This window comes from Ranitomeya variabilis, chromosome 4 (genome assembly GCF_051348905.1).
Source record: "Ranitomeya variabilis isolate aRanVar5 chromosome 4, aRanVar5.hap1, whole genome shotgun sequence".
NCBI lineage: Eukaryota > Metazoa > Chordata > Amphibia > Anura > Dendrobatidae > Ranitomeya > Ranitomeya variabilis.
In genome coordinates, this window is record NC_135235.1 from 344,573,794 (window position 1) to 344,595,967 (window position 22,174).

The window sequence follows — 22,174 nt, forward strand, 5'->3', positions numbered from 1 at the left end:
TACGCCGGAACTTCCGAAGGCGTAGAAGAAGCAATAGACAAGGGCAGGGAATCTCCATGAATTCCATGGCAGCCCCAACTTGACACTGACATTGCCTTCCAGTCCAAGACTGGATTATGGGTCTGTAACCATGGCAAACCCAAAACAACCAAATCATGCATCTTATGCAGAACAAGAAAACGTATCACCTCCCGATGTTCGGGAGTCATGCACATGGTAACCTGTGTCCAAAACTGCGGTTTATTTTTTGCCAATGGCGTAGCATCAATACCCCTGAGAGGGATAGGATTTTCTAATGGCTCCAGAACGAAACCGCAGCGCTTGGCAAATGACAGATCCATAAGACTCAGGGCAGCACCCGAGTCCACAAACGCCATGACAGGATACGATGAAAGTGAGCAAATCAAAGTTACAGATAGAATAAATTTAGGTTGCAAATTACCAATGGCGACAGGACTAACAACCTTAGTAAGACGTTTAGAGCATGCTGAGATAGCATGTGTAGAATCACCACAGTAGTAACACAAGCCATTCTGGCGTCTATGAATTTTCCGCTCATTTCTAGTCAGGATTCTATCACATTGCATTAAATCAGGTGCCTGTTCAGACAACACCATGAGGGAATTTGCGGTTTTGCGCTCCCGCAACCGCCGGTCAATTTGAATTGCCAGGGACATGGAATCATTCAGACCTGTGGGAATGAGAAAACCCACCATCACATCTTTAATGGCTTCAGAAAGGCCATTTCTAAAATTAGCAGCCAATGCACACTCATTCCACTGGGTCAGAACGAACCATTTCCGAAATTTTTGGCAATACACTTCAGCCTCGTCCTGGCCCTGAGACATAGCCAGCAAGGCTTTTTCTGCCTGAATCTCAAGATTGGGTTCCTCATAAAGCAAACCGAGCGCCAGAAAAAACGCATCAATATCAGCCAATGCCGGATCTCCTGGCGCCAGCGAGAAAGCCCAATCCTGAGGGTCGCCCAGTAAAAAAGAAATAACAATTTTCACTTGCTGAGCGGAGTCTCCAGATGAACAAGGTCTCAGGGACCAAAATAATTTACAATTATCCCTGAAATTTCTAAATTTAAATCGGTCTCCGGAAAACAGTTCAGGAATCGGTATCTTAGGTTCTGACATAGGATTTCTGGTAATATAATCTTGTATGCCCTGCACACGAGCAGCAAGCTGGTCCACACCTGTAATCAAGGTCTGGACATTCATGTCTGCAGCAAACACAAGCCACTCAGAGGTAAAGGGGAAAAGAAAAAAAAAAAAAAAATGAGAGAGAGAAGAAAAAAACTCAGAATTTTCTTTCTTATAATCCCGCTTCTGCAATGCATTTAACATTTAATCAAGGCCTGGCAAACTGTTATGACCCCAATGGCGAGGGTCTCAGAGATATCAGCAAGTCTGCGAAGTACAAAAATCCAGCTCATAGGGCAGTGGTAACTGGGTTGACCATATATCTACTCCTAATGCCAACACTAGAAGTAGCCGGGGAACATGCCTAAGTTGGTCGCTAGATGTCTCGCCCAGCCGGAGGACTAACTACCCCTAGAAGAGGAAAACAAAGACCTCTCTTGCCTCCAGAGAATAGTCCCCAAAAGTTGGATACAAGCCCCCCACAAATAATAACGGTGAGGTAAGAGGAAATGACAAACACAGAGATGAACTAGGTTTAGCAAAGAGAGGCCCACTTACTAATAGCAGAATGTAGTAAGATAACTTATATGGTCAACAAAAACCCTATCAAAAATCCACACTGGAAATTCAAGAACCCCCGAACCGTCTAACGGCCCGGGGGGAGAACTCCAGCCTCCCTAGAGCTTCCAGCAAGGTTAGGATACAGATTATGTACAAGCTGGACAAAAATGCAAACAAAAACAAATAGCAAAAAGCAAGAAAACAGACTTAGCTTAATCTAGCAGGAACCAGGATCAGTAGACCAGAGCACAACAGATTAGCTCTGATTACAACGTTACCAGGCATTGAACTGAAGGTCCAGGGAGCTTATATAGCAACACCCCTGACCTAACGACCCAGGTGAGCATACAAGGGATGGCAGACATTCCCAGAGTCAAATCACTAGTAACCACTAGAGGGAGCCAAAAAGGTAAATTCACAACAGAGAGGGGTTTCACAGCCAAGTCAAAGATTGCATGTCACAAGGTCCATGCATGCAGACCTTGAGGTTTGGAAGTCCTTCTTGCGGTCGTACAATTGTCACACGTGCTTTATGCCAAAAGAATTGATGAGTCAGGATTTAAAGTTATTCACGAATGCAGATGAATCTTCAGGCTTTTTAGCGGTTTTTGGTAATCAATGGTGTAGAGACAGTTGGGCGGCATCCTGGGAGAGTCTAGGCATTTGTCATGATCCCGTTTTCTGTGAACTGTTTCCAATTGTTGTGTCGGTTGAGCTCTGGTGTGACAGTTTAGCTAACAAAAAGATTGTTTTTCAGACCAAAAACCCCAAAACCGCACTTTGCATAAATTTCATGTCGTCTACGGCCCTTTCAGTTTTATGCCTTCTCCGTCGTCTGGCTCTTCTATGTCTTAATTGTAATATATGGCCCTGGGCACAACTAATGATGGATTCAGATGAAATGCTGGCTGACATGTTAACACATTTTGATTGGCAGGTCTTCAGGAACAGTTTTCCCAATGCACACCTGGTGAGTTTGCCTTGCCCTCCTTCCCTCTGGGACACGGTTGCGAACAGCTGATGCTGCTGGTCCTTTCTTCAATTGCCCAATAGAGCAGACAGTCTTATAGTAAGGCATGGGAGGAGTGGTGTTTATTGATAGGAGACAGGCCAGTACACGCGTCTGATCAATGCAGATTGAAGGTTACTGTTGAATTTATTAGTCAGCTTCGAAGCAGGGGCATATCGGGTACATCAGCACAGCAGCGTCTATCTGGCCTAGCATTTTATTTTCAGTTATTAGGATGGGTCGATGTGACAAAAACATTTCTCATCAGACAGGCGATGAAAGGGTGGAAGCGGGTGCATCCGAGTCATGAATGCAGGCACCCTGTTTCCTTAGTTCTCCTTAGCCGAATCGTGATCATCTCAAATTTTATATGCATTTCCCAATTTGAGTCGCTGTTAATATCGTCTGCATTTGGTTTAGCTTTCTTCGGGGCGCTTCGTATTAGCGAGCTCGTCCCCCAGTCAAAGCGTAGTCAAAATGGGGGTTATTAATTGAGGATGTTGTATTAGTGAAGGAGGCAATACGCCTTCGCCTTCGTAAATCTAAAACAGATCCAGTCGGTAGAGGTACATGGTTGCTAATATACCCGCACAAAGGGCAAGTTTGTCCGTTTCGATTGATTAATGCTTACTTGGAGGTTAGATGCAGCGGGAAGTTTTTCCTGTCTCATCTGGACGGTTCACCGTTGATGAGGTTTCAATTTCAAGCATTATTTGGTAAGTGTTTGACTGCATCAGGGGTATCGATCCGGGATTATGGGACTCATTCATTTCGAATTGGCACAGCAACGGAGGCCGCCAAAGCAGGTTTGCCCGACTCCGAGGTTCAGAGGGGAGGCAGATGGCGTTCAGCTTGTTTTTATAGGTATATCCGGCCAGATCTATTAAATTAATACTGTCATCTTTATTTGCAGGTGCCGGCAGTCCAACAGTCTGGCTGTTAGGTCACTCCTACATATTTTGGGCAGGTCAAAGGGAGTGTTGCCCAGGTGGTAGGAACCTGGGTTTTCGAGGCCTGAATTTTTCTTGGCGGGGTATAAGAGGTTTACAATGGCCGCAAGTTTTGCCTGAAGTAGTGGACATAGCAAGAGAAGCCCAGGGGGCCGGTGGTGTTGGTTCTGCACACTGGTGGTAATGACCTGTGCGCCTACAAAATTGCTGAATTAATGACAATGATGAGGTTCGACATAGCACGTTTCCACACTTTCTTTCAAGAACTCATAATTGTCTGGTCTGAAGTGGTTCCCCGGGCAGTCTGGCAAGGGGCCAGAGATGGCATAGCCGTAGAGCGCACCAGGAGGACAATCAATGCCAGGATATCGAAATTTGTAAGAGAAAGGTTTGGTGTGGTGGTAGGACACAAGCAGTTGGAAGGGGACAATAGATCGTTGCTAAGACCGGACGGCGTGCATCTTACAGATATAGGGCTCGATATTTTTCTATCAGGTCTACAGGATGGAATTGAGCAAGCCTTGTTATTGATGGGTGGGGGTCAGAGTCATGTGTAGGAACACATGATTCTTCCGTGGCGGGAATGAAAGAATGGACACATGGGTATGGCTCGTCAGCTGACTTGCCTGTGAATAGACTACAGGGCATTTGGCGGCAAGCATGGTTAATTAATTCATGTGCCTTTCTAAGTGTTTAAAATATGTTAATAGTTATAAGAAATGCTTTAATAAAGCTGTGACTGGCCTTCACCCATCAATTTAGTGTCTTGTTTTTATTGGCATGTCTAAGGGTTATGTGTTGGAGGGACTATGGTGAGTTTTGGTTGGGGTCTCCGCAGTCTGGCAGGCACAGCATTGATTAACAATAGTACCTCTGACTGCGGAGCCCCCCCACCTTTTGGTTACCATGGGAACGTTAGGAATCCCTCCGCACTTATTAATATGTAAAGGGACGGTGCGTAACAAGTTGGGAGCCAATCAAAATGACATGTTGTTTAACCGCCCCCTCCCATTTTTTCTGGGGTTAAAAAAGGATTTCATACTCTTCTCTCCCCCCCCTCCTCTATGAACGGGTCCCGGAGGTGCTTGTCCCACCCTCCCTCCCCTTTTAATGTTTGTATAGTAATGTTGGTATTTGGTTTATTTCTAGATGCAGGTCACAGCGGAAATGAAAGAAAGGACACATGGGTATGGCTTGTCGGCTGACTTGCCTGTGAATAGACTACAGAGCATTTGACGGCAAGCGTGGTTAATTAATTCATGTGCCTTTCTAAGTGATTAAAATATGTTAACAGTTATAAGAAATGCTTTAATAAAGCTGTGACCGACCTTCACCCATCAATTTAGCGTTATGGTTTTATTGGTATGTCTAAGGGTTATGTGTTGGAGGGATTTGGGGAGTTTTGGTTGGGGTCTCTGCAATCAGAACCCTTTCCTATTTAGCAGCCAGGACATGTGAACATAGCCTTATTTGGAACCAGAATACCCAAATCTTTCACTTGTTCTGCAGTCTCTCAGCAAAACACTGAAGGGTGCTTTTATAATGAATGTGATATCTACCAGCAAAAGTGCATTGGTTTAAGACTGCAGGCCTTTACATCTAAGGCTTGTATGTTCAGCAATAACTTAAATCTTGATTATTTTTGCACATATGTGTTGTGCAGGGTAAAAATCTTCTTGGAACTAATATTACCCATAAACTGGTATTCACAGTTTTGAAAAGTAGACAATGGGTCTTCAAATATTCCACAATGTTGAGTTATCAAGTGATCATGAAAGCTTACTTTATTTATTTTGATGAGCAATCAATGTTCTTCTAAACACACCATGTCTCCTAGGTAACTGCATGTTAGTTAAAAGGGTTGCCTGGCACGTTTATATTCATGACCAGGTCAACAAGGTTAGACCGTTGAAGGGTCCGACAATCCCACCAATCAGCTTTTTATCACCTACAGTACAGACCAAAAGTTTGGACACACCTTCTCATTTAAAGATTTTTCTGTATTTTCATGACTATGAAAATTGTACATTCACACTGTAGGTATCAAATTATGAATTATGAACTATGAATTAACACATGTGGAATTATATACTTAACAAAAAAGTGTGAAACAACTGAAAATATGTCTTATATTCTAGGTTCTTCAAAGTAGCCACCTTTTGCTTTGATGACTGCTTTGCACACTCGGCATTCTCTTGATGAGCTTCAAGAGGTAGTCACCTGGAATGGTCTTCCAACAATCTTGAAGGAGTTCCCAGAGATGCCTAGCACTTGTTGGCCCTTTTGCCTTCACGCTGCGGTCCAGCTCACCCCAAACCATCTCGATTGGGTTCAGGTCTGGTGACTGTGGAGGCCAGGTCATCTGATGTAGAAAATCATCACTCTCCTTCTTGGTCAAATAGCCCTTACACAGCCTGGAGGTGTGTTTGGGGTTATTGTCCTGTTGAAAAATAAATGATGGTCCAACTAAACGCAAACCGGATGGAATAGCATGCCGCTGCAAGATGCTGAGGTAGCCAGGCTGGTTCAGTATGCCTTCAATTTTGAATAAATCCCCAACAGTGTCACCAGCAAAGCACCCCCACACCATCACACCACCTCCTCCATGCTTCACGGTGGGAACCAGGCATGTAGAGTCCATCATTTCACCTTTTCTGCGTTGCATAAAGACACCATGGTTGGAACCAAAGATCTCAAATTTGGACTCATCAGACCAAAGCACAGATTTCCACTGGTCTAATGTCCATTCCTTGTGTTCTTTAGCCCAAACAAGTCTCTTCTGCTTCTTGCCTGTCCTTAGCAGTGGTTTCCTAGCAGCTATTTCACCAGGCTTGCTGCACAAAGTCTCCTCTTAACAGTTGTTGTAGAGATGTGTCTGCTGCTAGAACTCTGTATGGCATTGACCTGGTCTCTAATCTGAGCTGCTGTTAACCTGCGATTTCTGAGGCTGGTGACTCAGATAAACTTATCCTCAGAAGCAGAGGTGACTCTTGGTCTTCCTTTCCTGGGGCGGTCCTCATGTCAGCCAGTTTCTTTGTAGCGCTTGATGGTTTTTGCCACTGCACTTGGGGACACTTTCAAGTTTGCCCAATTTTTCAGACTGAATGACCTTCATTTCTTAAAGTAATGATGGCCACTCGGTTTTCTTTACTTAGCTGCATTTTCTTGACATAATACAAATGTTAACAGTCTATTCAGTAGCACTATCAGCTGTGTATCCAATATACTTCTGCACAACACAACTGATGGTCCCAACACTATTTATAAGGCAAGAAATCCCACTTATTAAACCTGACAGGGCACACCTGTGAAGTGAAAACCATTCCCGGTGACTACCTCTTGAAGCTCATCAAGAGAATGCCAAGAGTGTGCAAAGCAATCATCAAAACAAAAGGTGGCTACTTTGAAGAACCTAGAATATAAGACACAATTTCAGTTGTTTCACACTTTTTTGTTAAGTATATAATTCCACGTGTTAATTCATAGTTTTGATGCCTTCAGTGTGAATGTACAATTTTCATAGTCATGAAAATACAGAAAAATCTTTAAATGACAAGGTGTGTCCAAACCTTTGGTCTGTACTGTACTTCATCAGCTCGATGTAAACAGTGAGCAAAGCTAAACACCACTGCTCTGTCACACTGTTTAGTAGCTGCTGACAGATACTGCAGATTAGCTACTATTCTTTCAAAAGGGGACGATCTGCAGTAACTATGTAACTATCAGCAGACAGAAAATGGTGTTATAGAGCTATGTTGTTCAAAGCCGTAATCAGTTCACATCCGGTGACCAATCTATGAGAAGGGTCATCAATATAAAAGTACTGGAAAACCCCTTTAAAAGAGTATAAGCTATGTTACCACAAGTACTAGAAACCATTCACAATGATAAAGGGTTAACAGTATTCAGGTTCATGATTTTAATTTATATAATTTGACAAGTATAAGAAAAGTATAGGATACAAAAGCATTACCTACGGGATGAGCATGCATCAGCTACAACATGGACATCAAACCCTTTTTCTAGCAGGTCCAGTGTGGTGCTCTGTAAAAAAAAAAAACAACAACATGCACATTTCAAAATCAATACAGGGCTGTAACTGGGGGTTGGAGGTCTTGGGGATGGCAAGTGGGGCATGTGCCTTGGTGTCTCTAAGGTAGACAGTGGAGGCTGGCCCAATAAACAGTGGTTTTCAGCAGCCCAATGTGACAAAGATACAAAGCCGCCCACCTAGAATGCAGAGCACCTCCATCATCAGCAGCCAGTTGTCTTTTTCAGCTGTACCCTCTGTGCCAGGTGGCTGTTGCAACAATAAAAAAACACTGCTGTATTAGAGGAGTGGAGCATGGATGGAGGAACAGGAGTCCTCATGCTCAATTTTTTTGCACTTGACCTTTTTCCATGTGCAATGTCCCTCATTTTCTGTTTCTTGTCTTTTCCAAATGTTTTTGTTCTTTCAAAGTCCCAGTGTGTGTCCTGGTCCTTTCTTTTACCCTGCATCCTTTCTCCATTTGCGGTATTCAGTGTTTGCCCATTAATCTGTTTCTGCTTGGCAGGCGGTGGCACCACAGAGTGATCCCGAGTGCTAAGCATATTGAAAAAGGTATAGGGTCAAGTGGGTGGTAACAGGGGGGATATAAGGGAGAAGTGGATAGGCTGAAATTAGTGTGCGATTACCCATGGCTGTAGAGAAAGACATGGCAAAAATTTACAAAACTAAGCATGAGGTTCTACAGTATGAACCCCAATACTACTCCTCCAATTTGACCCAGGTGTTTTTGGAATAGGAGGAGACTGCAAAAGAGATTTTGTCTTGCATCATGGATGCTGTGAGACACCAGGTTGCTCCCCCTGCTAGTTCCCTGTCACTTCAGGCAGTGGTCAGCACCCACTGAGAGGTTCGCCATTACATGGGCTTTATACAGTCTAATCAGTGTGTTAAACTGAGAGCCTCGTGGACAGTTTTGTTAATTTTTCCTTAGTCGCAATAGATCAATGTGGTGTAATTTTTGGATGTGCGGACAATATTTTTCTCTACAGTTATAGTTTAGTCTGCAGATGAGATCGCATGAGAGTAAAGGAGAACCTGCTTTGAGGTTGTCAGAGTGAGGACAGAAAATCAATTCAAAAACTCCCCTCTCCTCCATAGGCACAAATGTAGTGACAGCTACCATTTAAGTAGCTATGGAGTGCTGTTAAGAGACAGTACAGGACATTTTTCTAAATATTTCACTACAAAGAGCAGTTGTACCCTAGATAGATGACAGTGAGTTCACTGATGGGGTCAGCACAGCAAAAGAATTGTTACTGTTTTACTCTCCCATTCTCAAGAAAAGGTCACTAAGTATCTATTAACAACTCGGCACAGATGGCGGCAGCCAGGGCACATGCTGCAAACACATTTTCTCCAGTGGTGCTCCGAACGTCTGTGGAGAAAACCCAATCTGGCAGAAGATATCATGCATTTCAAGTTTATGCTTAAAACATACAACTCTGCCCCTCACCTCTCCAAACAAGCCTACTTCATAACCCACATCACCTCACTATCCAACAATCCTAAATGACCCTGATACATTTCATTCTCTACTCAACAAAGAGTGCAGGCCCTCACCACTGACCTCAGTGCTGATGATTTGGTCAATTATTTCAAAGAAAAAACTGACCATATTGACAGTAAATGTTCTCATAATCTACTAATATCATGCAATGTCCTCCCTCCCGCACTGCATCTAGTTCACTTTCTGACTTTACCAGTCACGAAAGAAGTTAACAGGATGCTTGCATCTTCTCGCCCTATTCCTTCACATCTCCTCTAGTTGTTGGCTACATCGATGGTGCCGTGAGCAATGTTTTGGGTTTCTTGACCATGGAATGAATTACCTGTATAATGGACTACTTGCTACATCTAACGAAAACAGGAAAACACATATTTGCTAGACGCCATACTACACTCATCAGGAGAGCTTTCAACTAGAGCAATACGGGATGAGAAATATACGGCCAGAAAAAAATGTGCAGCTAATGAATTCTTTTGAGAACCCTGCTACTAGAAGTGGAAATAAAGGGAAAAAAAAACAACAAACTCTGAATGAAAATAGAGTTGCAAGAGAAACTGACTATAAACTAAAATGTGTCTATACAAATGCACAGAGCATGGCATAAAAACAAGGACAATTGCAACTGCCAACACAGGAAGAGATATTATGTCATAGGCATCACTAAAACAGATTTTAATGGACTCAAAAAGATGGTAGGAAAGGTCCAATGCAGAAATGTCCAAGAAGGATGGGAGATTTTGCTAAATGAAATTCTCACTGCACAATAGATGACAATCCTGGAAAGAAGGAAGAATTGGAAGCATATAAAAAGAAAGCGTGAGAAGAGCAAAAGCCAGTTATGAAGTGAGGCTTACAAGGGAGACCAAAAACAGTAAAAAAGGATTTTAGGGGTATGTCAAAAGCAAAAGAAAAGTCAAAGATGCTATAGAAATATTACAGGATGAAGAGGGTGAAGTGAACAAAAATAATGTTGAAAAGGCCAAACTTATAAATTACAACTTTGCATCTGTGTTCTCTAAAAAAAAGCACTTGTAACATCAACTGATTTTCATGGTGCCATCGAAGGATTAAAAGAATACACACTATCAATAAGCAGAGAGATGGTAAGGGAACACTTGGCTAATTTACATGAATTTAAATCTCCTGGACCAGATGAATTACATCCTAGGGTACTGACAGAGTTTGCACAGGAAATTGTAGAACCACTAGCCAGAATCACTGAAAAATCCTGGAGAACAGGAGAAGTCCCAGAAGATTTGAGAAGGCCAAATGTTGTCCCTATCTTCAAAAAAGAGATGGAGCCAGGAAATTACAGGTCAGTAAGCCTTACTTCTATATCAGGAAATATCTTTGAACAAATTATTAAACAGCTTGAATGGAAGTACTTGGATAAGAATACAGTAATTACCAGAGCCAGCATAGGTTTATAGCAAACAAGTCATGCCAGACTAATCTAATTTCCTTCTATGAAGGAATCATTGACTGGCTGGATCATGGAAATGTGGTAGATGTGGTATATCTCGACTTCAGCAAAGCATTTGATAAAGATTCTCATACTATCGTAATTGAAAAACTTTAAAAAAAAATGACCAAGTATGGGATTGACAAGGCTACAGTTAGGTGGATTCATAACTGGGTCAGTGATCTTACTCAATTCATCCAATTGGAGACGTGTTTCAAGTGGGGTATCACAAGGCTCTGTCCTGGTCCCAGTTTTGTTTAACATTTTTATAAATGATAAGGAAACTGAAGGTAAACTAATCAAATTTGCAGACCATGCAAAGCTAGGAGGGATAGCGAACACTAGAGAAGACAGGGAAAGGATTCAGAAAGATCTAGTTAAGCTTGAAAAATGGGCAGCGACTGTTATGACCCCAATGGCGAGGGTCTCAGAGAAACATGTAAGTCTGCGAAGTACAAAAATCCAGCTCATAGGGCAGTGGTAACTGGATTGACCATATATCTACTCCTAACGCCAACACTAGAAGTAGCCGGGGAACATGCCTACGTTGATCGCTATATGTCTCGCGCCAGCCGGAGGACTAACTACCCCTAGAAGAGGAAAACAAAGACCTTTCTTGCCTCCAGAGAAAGGACCCCAAAAGTAGGATAGAAGCCCCCCACAAATAATAACGGTGAGGTAAGAGGAAATGACAAACACAGAAATGAACTAGGTTTAGCAAAGAGAGGCCCACTTACTAATAGCAGAATGTAGTAAGATAACTTATATGGTCAACAAAAACCCTATCAAAACATCCACACTGGAAATCCAAGAACCCCCGAACCGTCTAACGGCCCGGGGGGAGAACACCAGCTCCCCAGAGCTTCCAGCAAAATCAAGATACAGATGAAGTACAAGCTGGACAAAAATGCAATCAAAAACAAATAGCAAAAAGCACAAAAAGCAGACTTAGCTTAATGAAGCAGGAACCAGGATCAGTATGCAAGAGCACAGCAGATTAGCTCTGATAACAACGTTGCCAGGCATTGAACTGAAGGTCCAGGGAGCTTATATAGCAACACCCCTGAAATAACGACCCAGGTGAACAAACAAGGGATGACTGACATTCCCAGAGTCAAATCACTAGTAACCACTAGAGGGAGCCAAAAAGCAAATTCACAACAGTACCCCCCCCTTAGTGAGGGGTCACCGAACCCTCACCAAGACCACCAGGGCGATCAGGATGAGCGGCGTGAAAGGCACGAACTAAATCGGCCGCATGCACATCAGAGGCGACCACCCAGGAATTATCCTCCTGACCATAGCCCTTCCACTTGACCAGGTACTGAAGCCTCCGCCTGGAGCGACGAGAATCTAAGATCTTCTCCACTACGTACTCCAACTCGCCCTCAACCAACACCGGAGCAGGAGGCTCAGCAGAAGGAACCACAGGCACAACGTACCGCCGCAACAAGGACCTATGAAACACGTTGTGGATGGCAAACGACACCGGAAGATCCAGGCGAAAGGATACAGGATTAAGGATTTCCAATATCCTGTAAGGACCAATGAAGCGAGGCTTAAATTTGGGAGAGGAGACCTTCATAGGAACAAAGCGAGAAGAAAGCCATACCAAATCCCCAACACGAAGTCGGGGACCCACACCGCGGCGGCGGTTGGCAAAACGCTGAGCCTTCTCCTGTGACAACTTCAAGTTGTCCACCACGTGATTCCAGATGTGCTGCAACCTATCCACCACAGAATCCACCCCCGGACAGTCAGAAGACTCCACATGTCCCGAGGAAAAACGAGGATGGAAATCAGAGTTGCAGAAAAATGGCGAAACCAAGGTGGCGGAACTAGCCCGATTATTAAGGGCAAATTCAGCCAACGGCAAGAAGGCCACCCAATCATCCTGATCAGCAGAGACAAAACACCTCAAATAAGCCTCCAGAGTCTGATTAGTTCGCTCCGTTTGTCCATTAGTCTGTGGATGAAAAGCAGACGAAAACGACAAATCAATGCCCATCCTACCACAAAAGGATCGCCAGAACCTGGAAACAAACTGGGATCCTCTGTCTGACACAATATTCTCAGGAATGCCGTGTAAACGAACCACGTTCTGGAAAAACACAGGAACCAGATCGGAAGAGGAAGGCAGCTTAGGCAAAGGAACCAAATGGACCATCTTGGAGAAGCGATCGCATATCACCCAGATGACAGACATGCCCTGAGACACCGGAAGATCAGAAATGAAATCCATTGAGATGTGTGTCCAAGGTCTCTTCGGGACAGGCAAGGGCAAGAGCAACCCGCTGGCACGAGAACAGCAGGGCTTTGCTCGAGCACAAGTCCCACAAGACTGCACAAATGACCGCACATCCCTTGACAAGGAAGGCCACCAAAAGGACCTGGCCACCAGATCCCTGGTGCCAAAAATTCCCGGGTGCCCTGCCAACACCGAGGAATGAACCTCAGAAATGACTCTACTAATCCACTTATCAGGCACAAACAGTCTGTCCGGTGGACAAGAGTCAGGCCTGCCAGCCTGAAATCTCTGCAACACACGTCGCAGATCCGGAGAAATAGCTGACAGGATAACTCCCTCCTTAAGAATACCAACAGGTTCGGCGACTCCAGGAGCACCAGGCACAAAGCTCCTAGAAAGAGCATCGGCCTTCACATTCTTTGAACCTGGTAAATACGAGACCACAAAGTCAAAACGGGAGAAAAACAATGACCAGCGGGCCTGTCTAGGATTCAGGCGTTTGGCAGACTCGAGATACATCAGATTTTTGTGATCAGTCAAGACCACCACACGATGCTTAGCACCCTCGAGCCAATGACGCCACTCCTCAAATGCCCACTTCATGGCCAACAACTCCCGATTGCCCACATCATAATTTCGCTCTGCCGGCGAAAACTTCCTAGAGAAAAAGGCACAAGGTCTCATAGTAGAGCAATCAGGGCCTCTCTGCGACAAAACGGCCCCTGCCCCAATCTCCGAAGCATCCACCTCAACCTGAAAGGGAAGTGAGACGTCAGGCTGGCACAAAACAGGCGCCGAAGTAAACCGGCGTTTCAACTCCTGGAAAGCCTCCACGGCAGCAGGAGCCCAGTTAGCTACATCAGAGCCTTTCTTGGTCATATCCGTCAAAGGTTTAACAACGCTAGAAAAATTAGCGATAAAACGACGGTAGAAGTTAGCAAAACCCAAGAACTTCTGAAGACTCTTAACTGACGAGGGTTGAGTCCAATCATGAATAGCTCGGACCTTGACTGGGTCCATCTCCACAGCAGAAGGGGAAAAAATAAACCCTAAAAAGGGAACCTTCTGTACACCAAAGAGACACTTTGAGCCTTTCACAAACAAAGAATTTTCACGCAAAATTTTAAAGACCATCCTGACCTGCTCCACATGTGAGTCCCAGTCATCAGAAAAAACCAGAATATCATCCAGATAGACAATCAAAAATTTATCCAGATACTTCCGGAAAATGTCATGCATAAAGGACTGAAAAACTGAAGGAGCATTAGAAAGCCCAAAAGGCATCACCAAGTACTCAAAATGACCTTCGGGCGTATTGAATGCGGTTTTCCATTCATCTCCTTGTTTAATGCGCACAAGGTTGTACGCACCACGAAGGTCTATCTTAGTGAACCACTTGGCACCTTTAATCCGGGCAAATAAGTCTGACAACAGCGGCAAAGGATACTGAAATTTCACAGTGATCTTATTTAAAAGCCGATAGTCAATACAAGGCCTCAAAGATCCGTCCTTTTTGGCCACAAAAAAGAATCCCGCACCAAGAGGGGAAGAAGAAGGACGGATATGCCCCTTCTCCAGAGACTCCTTAATGTACGAACGCATAGCGGTATGTTCAGGTACCGACAGATTAAACAGTCTTCCCTTAGGAAACTTACTGCCTGGAATCAAATCTATTGCACAGTCACATTCCCTATGAGGAGGCAGTGCACTGGACCTGGATTCGCTGAAGACATCCTGATAATCAGACAAATACTCCGGAACATCCGAAGGCGTAGAAGAAGCAATAGACACGGGCAGGGAATCCCCATGAATTCCACGGCAGCCCCAACTTGACACTGACATTGCCTTCCAGTCCAAGACTGGATTATGGGTCTGCAACCATGGCAACCCCAAAACAACCACATCATGCATTTTATGCAGAACAAGAAAGCGTATCACCTCCCGATGTTCAGGAGTCATGCACATGGTAACCTGTGTCCAAAACTGCGGTTTATTTTCTGCCAAAGGAGTAGCATCAATACCCCTAAGAGGGATAGGATTTTCTAATGGCTCAAGAACAAAACCACAGCGCTTGGCAAATGACAGATCCATAAGACTCAGGGCAGCACCTGAATCTACAAACGCCATGACAGGATAAGACGACAGTGAGCAAATCAACGTCACAGATAGAATAAATTTAGGATGCAAATTACCAATAGAGACAGGACTAACAACCTTAGTTAGACGTTTAGAGCATGCTGAGATAACATGTGTAGAATCACCACAGTAGTAACACAAGCCATTCTGGCGTCTATGAAGTTTCCGCTCATGTCTAGTCAGGATTCTATCACATTGCATTAAATCAGGTGCCTGTTCAGACAACACCATGAGGGAATTTGCGGTTTTGCGCTCCCGCAACCGCCGGTCAATCTGAATTGCCAGGGCCATGGAATCATTCAGACCTGTGGGAATGGGAAAACCCACCATCACATTCTTAATGGTTTCAGAAAGGCCATTTCTAAAATTAGCAGCCAGTGCACACTCATTCCACTGGGTCAGCACGGACCACTTCCGAAATTTTTGGCAATACACTTCAGCCTCGTCCTGGCCCTGAGACATTGCCAGCAAGGTTTTTTCTGCCTGAATCTCAAGATTGGGTTCCTCATAAAGCAAACCGAGCGCCAGGAAAAACGCATCAATATCAGCCAATGCAGGATCCCCTGGCGCCAGCGAAAAAGCCCAATCCTGAGGGTCGCCCCGTAAAAAAGAAATAACAATTTTTACTTGCTGAGCGGGGTCTCCAGATGAACAGGGTCTCAGGGACATAAACAATTTACAATTATTCCTGAAATTTCTAAACTTAAATCGGTCTCCAGAAAACAGTTCAGGAATCGGTATCTTAGGCTCTGACATAGGATGTCTGGTAACATAATCTTGTATGCCCTGCACACGAGCAGCAAGCTGGTCCACACTTGTAATCAAGGTCTGGACATTCATGTCTGCAGCAAGCTTAAGCCACTCAGAGGTAAAGGGGAAAAGAAAAAAAAAAATGAGAACAAAAAAAAACCTCAGAATTTTTCTTTCTTATAATCCCGCTTCTGCAATGCATTAAACATTTAATACTGGCCTGGCAAACTGTTATGACCCCAATGGCGAGGGTCTCAGAGAAACATGTAGGTCTGCGAAGTACAAAAATCCAGCTCATAGGGCAGTGGTAACTGGGTTGACCATATATCTACTCCTAACGCCAACACTAGAAGTAGCCGGGGAACATGCCTACGTTGATCGCTATATGTCTCGCGCCAGCCGGAGGACTAACTACCCCTAGAAGAGGAAAACAAAGACCTTTCTTGCCTCCAGAGAAAGGACCCCAAAAGTAGGATAGAAGCCCCCCACAAATAATAACGGTGAGGTAAGAGGAAATGACAAACACAGAAATGAACTAGGTTTAGCAAAGAGAGGCCCACTTACTAATAGCAGAATGTAGTAAGATAACTTATATGGTCAACAAAAACCCTATCAAAACATCCACACTGGAAATCCAAGAACCCCCGAACCGTCTAACGGCCCGGGGGGAGAACACCAGCTCCCCAGAGCTTCCAGCAAAATCAAGATACAGATGAAGTACAAGCTGGACAAAAATGCAATCAAAAACAAATAGCAAAAAGCACAAAAAGCAGACTTAGCTTAATGAAGCAGGAACCAGGATCAGTATGCAAGAGCACAGCAGATTAGCTCTGATAACAACGTTGCCAGGCATTGAACTGAAGGTCCAGGGAGCTTATATAGCAACACCCCTGAAATAACGACCCAGGTGAACAAACAAGGGATGACTGACAGTCCCTGAGTCAAATCACTAGTAACCACTAGAGGGAGCCAAAAAGCAAATTCACAACAAGCGATTAATGGAATGGCATTTAACAGGGAGAAATGCAAGATTCTACATCTGGGCAAGAAAAACGAAAATTACATCTGCAGAAAGGGAGGAATAGCACTACGCAACAGCACATGAAAAAGACTTGGGTACACTAATAGATCACAGACTGTGATGTGTGATGCAGCAGCAAAAAAAAGCAAACACTTCTAGGGTGTATTAAAAGAAGCATAGAGTTTAGACTACATGAAGCAATTATTCCCCGCTACTCCTCCTTGGTCAGGCCTTATCTAGAATACAGTGTCCAGTTCAGGGCACCGCATTTAAAAAAGACATTGATAAACTGGAGCAAGTTCAGTCAAGAGCTACCAGGATAGTGAGCAGACTGCAAAGTGTGTCCTACGTGGAATGGATAAAGGATCTGGGAATGTTTAGCTTCCAAAAAAAGGCTAATAGGAGACTTAATAGCTGTTTACAAATATATGAAGGGATGTCACAGTATAGAGGGATCATCCTTATTCTTATTTGCACATGGAAACAAGAGAAGCAATGGAAATAAGCTGAAAGGGAGAATATACAGATCAGATATTAGAAAACAGTTTATAACAGTGAAGGTGATCAATGAGTGGAACAGGTTGCCAGGAGAGGTGGTGAGTTTTCCTTCAATGGAAGTCTCCAAACAGAGGCTGGACAGACATATGTGTGAGATGGTTTAGTGAATCGTGCACTGCATTAAGCAGGGGGTTGGACACTGACCTTTGAGGTCCCTTTCAACTTTAACATTCTATGATTCAGTCTCATTCACCAACTGTCACTCCTGTAAGATAGCGAATTAGACAGATCACTCTGTTCTTGACCCTTTTCAATCTGATTTCTGCAACTTGCACTCTGAAACCTAACCAAAGTCTCCAATGATCTACTAACAGCTAAATCTAATGGTCATGCTCCCTGCTGATTCTCCTGCATCAATTTGCAGCATTCAACATTGTGGATCACCAGCTCTATGCTTCGCGTTATCGGTCTCAAGGATACTGCTCTCTCTTTGTTCTCCTCCTATCTCTCTGACAGCTCCTTTAATGTATAATTTGCTGGCTCTTCTTCCTCTCATGTTCCCCTTACTGTCTGGGTTCCTCAAAGATCAGCCCTAGACCCCCTCCTTTTCTCCTATGAGCATATACTGCCTCTATTGGACATACCAACAGTCAATTCGGCTTTCATTATCATATATATTGACGATACCCAACTATATACATCGTCTCTATCATATTTCTCACCAACAGCTACACCAGTGCCTCTACCCTGTGCCAGTTATTGCACTGGTTGCCCATCCACTACAGAGTCCAATATAAACTTCTCACTCTCACCTACAAAGAGCTTCATGGTTCAGCACCACGCTGCATCTCCTCCCTTATCTCAGCCTACCACCCTACCCATGCCCTCTGTTCTGCTAATTACCTAAAACTAACATCTTCAATAATCCAAACCTCTCACTCCCATCTCCAAGACTTCTCATGTACTGCGTCAATTCTTTGGAACACACTACACCGGAGAATTCAGTTCATTCTCAGTACCCACAGTTCTGCTTGCTGTATCTATGTCATCTGCTGAATTATCATCTTGAAACAATTTCAAGGTATAACAACTCTGCTTGTTGTATCTCTGCTGTATGTTATCAATACTCACTGATATGTTTTTCCTTCCCTCATTGTAGATGTTATCTGATGGTAAATGGTGTGATACTATGTAACTGGAGTCAGCTAGTATCAGGACTGTTTGGTTGCCTTTGATCAGCTATTCATTCCCTGTTGTTGACCTGCTGTTAATTTATCCTAGCTGACCTCCCACAAGCCCTCTTACCTGACCCTCTAGTCAGCCCTATAAATCTAGATGCATCATAAGGGTGCACGTGTGCGAGGTGAATGTACGTGTCCTATTACGCAAACTGTCCTCGTCAACAAGTGTCTGGCAGTTACTTCAATGGCAGTTAGTCAGGACAGGAGTCAGGTAACCCACACTTTGTACTCCCTTTTAACTATGTGCTTAATATCAAAGTCCATCTTCCAGTGTGCTTTTGTCATCCACATTCACTGGCCCCATCCCACCTCCATCACTACTCATCCACATCAGCCCCATCTACTTCTCTCTACCTTGTACAGCTCCCATGCTCTTTTCACCTTCCTGAATTATCTCAGGACATCTTGTCAAAAAATATTGCACAATAAACCAAGTCACAAATCCAAGAACCATTTGCTCTTTCTCTTTGTACTGCTACTACTTATTTCAGGAGACATCTCTCCTAACCCTGGTACACCCACCACTAACTTCAACCCCTCCCCTACCTTACATCAAAACCCTGCTAACTTTACTAACATTTGTACTCCTACATCTCCCACTTTTAATTGTGCACTTTGGAATCCACTGTCTGTATGTAACAAGCTTCCTTACCTGCAAAACTACTTTCTGAACAACTCTTTTAATCTGCTGGCATTCACCAAAACCTGAATTCAGGATTCTGACACGGTTTCCCCTGCCTCTATTTCTCATGGCGCCTTAAATTCTTCCCATTCCTCGAGACTTGCGAACAGACTTGGTGGTGGAGTAGGCTAACTCCTGTTGCCACAATGCACTTTCCAGGTCACACACTCCCACCTCAGTTCCATCACTCTCATTCCCTTTTTTGAGATCCACACCATCAGGTTGTTCATCCTGTCGCCCTCAGAGTAGCGGTGGTATACTTTCCCCCCAGGCTCACCCACCCAGTTTCTCAACCACTTTTCTGCCTGGCTGTCGCTCTTCATGTCCTCAGAACTACCAACTGTTATCCTGGGAGACTTCAACATCCACATAAACAACCCCATCTCCCCATCTGTATCTCAGTTTCTATCTCTAACCACTTCTCTTGGCCTCTCACAACTTTCAACCTCTGAGACACACAAAAATGCTAACATCCTTGATCTGGTTTTTGTTCGGTTATGTTCAATCTTCTACCTAGATAACTCACCTCTTCCTCTCTGACCATATCATTCTCTCCTTCATGCTCATAAATCCTCACCCACCCCAGCACAATCCTAGCTATCACACATTCAGAAATCTACAAGCCATTAACCATCATACACTTACAGACTGTCTACACTCATCACTGTCCCCAATCTTCTCTTTTTTTCTGTCCTGATCTGGATGCACATCACTACAATGACACATTCAGAATCACCCTTGACCAAGTAGCGTCCCTCACCCTCAGAACCTTCAAAAACAGAGTAAAACAGCCCTGGCTCACATCACAAACTCAATTTCTCCAGCGATGCTCTAGGAGTGCCGAAAGCCTATGAACAAAAACTCGCACATAAGAAAACTTTAGTATTATTATTATTCATTTTTATAGCGCCATTTATTCCATGGAGCTTTACATGTGAAAAAAGGGCAAACATAGACAAGTGCAATAAATATGAGTAATACAAGGCACACACAAGCACAAAAGGAGAGAGGACCCTGCCCGCTAGGGCTCACAGTCTACAGGGGATGGGTGAGGATACACTAGGAGGGGGTAGAGTTGGTCGTGCAGCGGTTCAGTAGATTGAGGATAACTATAAATGTTACGAACTTATAACTCAGCCCTTCATCTCCCCAAACAGACCTACTTCACCACTATGATCTCCTCTCTATCCAACCCCAAAAAACTTGACAACTTTCATGCCATCCTCAGTCCTAAAGCACTGGTCCCCATCACAGACATCTATGCTGATGATCTGGTTTCCCACTTTACAGAGAAAATAGAAAATATCCATCAGGAAATCAGCTACCAGCAATCAAGTGCTGTGACTCCCATTCCCCCCATCTCCTCTGGCTCACTCTCCACATTTGAAGAAGTCTCCAGGCTCCTCTCGTCTTCTCATTTTACCACATGCACGTCTATCTCTTTCTCTCCAGTTGTCACTAGTAAAATCTTAAAACTATCCCTCTCTTCTGGTATCTTCCCCTCTGCCTTCAAACCCTCTATCATTACTCCATTATTTAAAAAAAAAAAAAAACTCTGTACCCATCCAGCACAGACCAGTCACCAATCTCCCATTCACCTCTAAACCCTTGGAATGCCTCGTCTACTCCCACCTTATCTGTTACCTCTTCATTTACTCTAATTATAAAGAAAAAAGCACATGCTAAAAAGGTTGGAACTCCACCAGACAAAATTGTTAACCAAATTACAAAAGTTTATTTCCACATAAAGATACTACACACATTTAAAATCATTTAAAATTACTCCAAAGAGTAAATTGCTCCAAATAATCTATAGTTTGTGCAGAATACACCTAGTTACACAAAATATTGTCTATCATTAACAAAGCTGCTGCACAAAATTTAATTAGTAGTGCCGCACGTGCTGCATATCTATATTCATACATAAATTTCAATAAACAGGACCTTTAGGTTGGCGACCTTAATGTAAGGAAATTATATCATATAGGCTCAAACACTTTCCTTTACAAGGACAAACATAAATAGTGCAGCAGTCTCATAAATTATGTCTGCTGGTAATATATTAGTAATGCACACCGGTGCATTTGTGTGCACCTATTGTTAGACCTCCAGAGATGCCCATACATATAACAATGTCAATACAGATCTTAGAAACCTGTATAGGGGCCCAATTTGTCAAATAGTATGATAGGAGAAAGTTGTATACTTCACCCTAACCAGTCCTCTGCGGTCGCCCCCTGGTCCCTTACAGCAGCTATGCAGTCAGATGGAGTTTTTAGAAGCCCACGCGTTCCGACACACACGGGTGTCTTTCTCAAGGTGAGTGTACCCCAAGTGTGGATTTGTGTCTTTTTATATTGTATCAATCTTATTTACCTTTCACAGGTGTGAGAAGCGGGTGACGGCGTCGGCGTCCGCGTGTTAATACCTGACCCGGAAGTGTGGATCCAGGGTCATATCCTTGCTACGCGCTTGCGCGTTAGTGCATTTTGTTTTTTCCCCCCTCTCTCTCTCTCCCTTTGGTATGCGCAGGCGCGTGTGAGTCCGGGAGGATATTACATCCTGACCCTCGCTTGTGCGTGCTGATGGTTGCGCCTGCGTACTGGTTACTTGACTTTTTACCTGTATGCACTTGCGCAATAGCCTTTGATGGTAGTACTACGAAGACAAGTATACATGCCTATTATTTTACATCAAACGGCACATATGTGTTGTGAATTTGGATTCTGGGCTCCCCCGGTGGCCGCTTGTGGAATTGGACTTGTCATCCTCCTTCCTGTTTCACCTGGTTCCATCAGTAGTGGGTGTCGCTATTTAAGCTCATTTCTCTGGTGGTTTCTTGCCGGTCAACAATGTTATCTGATGCCTCTCAGTGCTTGTTCCTGCTTCTAGACAACTACTAGATAAGTT

At 43.8% G+C, this 22,174-nt stretch overlaps 1 protein-coding gene across 2 annotated transcripts in view; it reads right to left on the reverse strand.

Annotated features, from left to right (window-relative positions):
- ISOC2 (isochorismatase domain containing 2) overlaps window positions 1-22,174 on the reverse strand; it is a 333,454-nt gene that overhangs the window by 41,871 nt on the left and 269,409 nt on the right. For both annotated transcript variants that reach the window (XM_077250671.1, XM_077250673.1), the window contains exon 4: window positions 7,642-7,712. In XM_077250671.1, coding sequence (XP_077106786.1) covers window positions 7,642-7,712 — 71 coding nt within the window. The remainder of the gene's footprint in view (window positions 1-7,641; window positions 7,713-22,174) is intronic.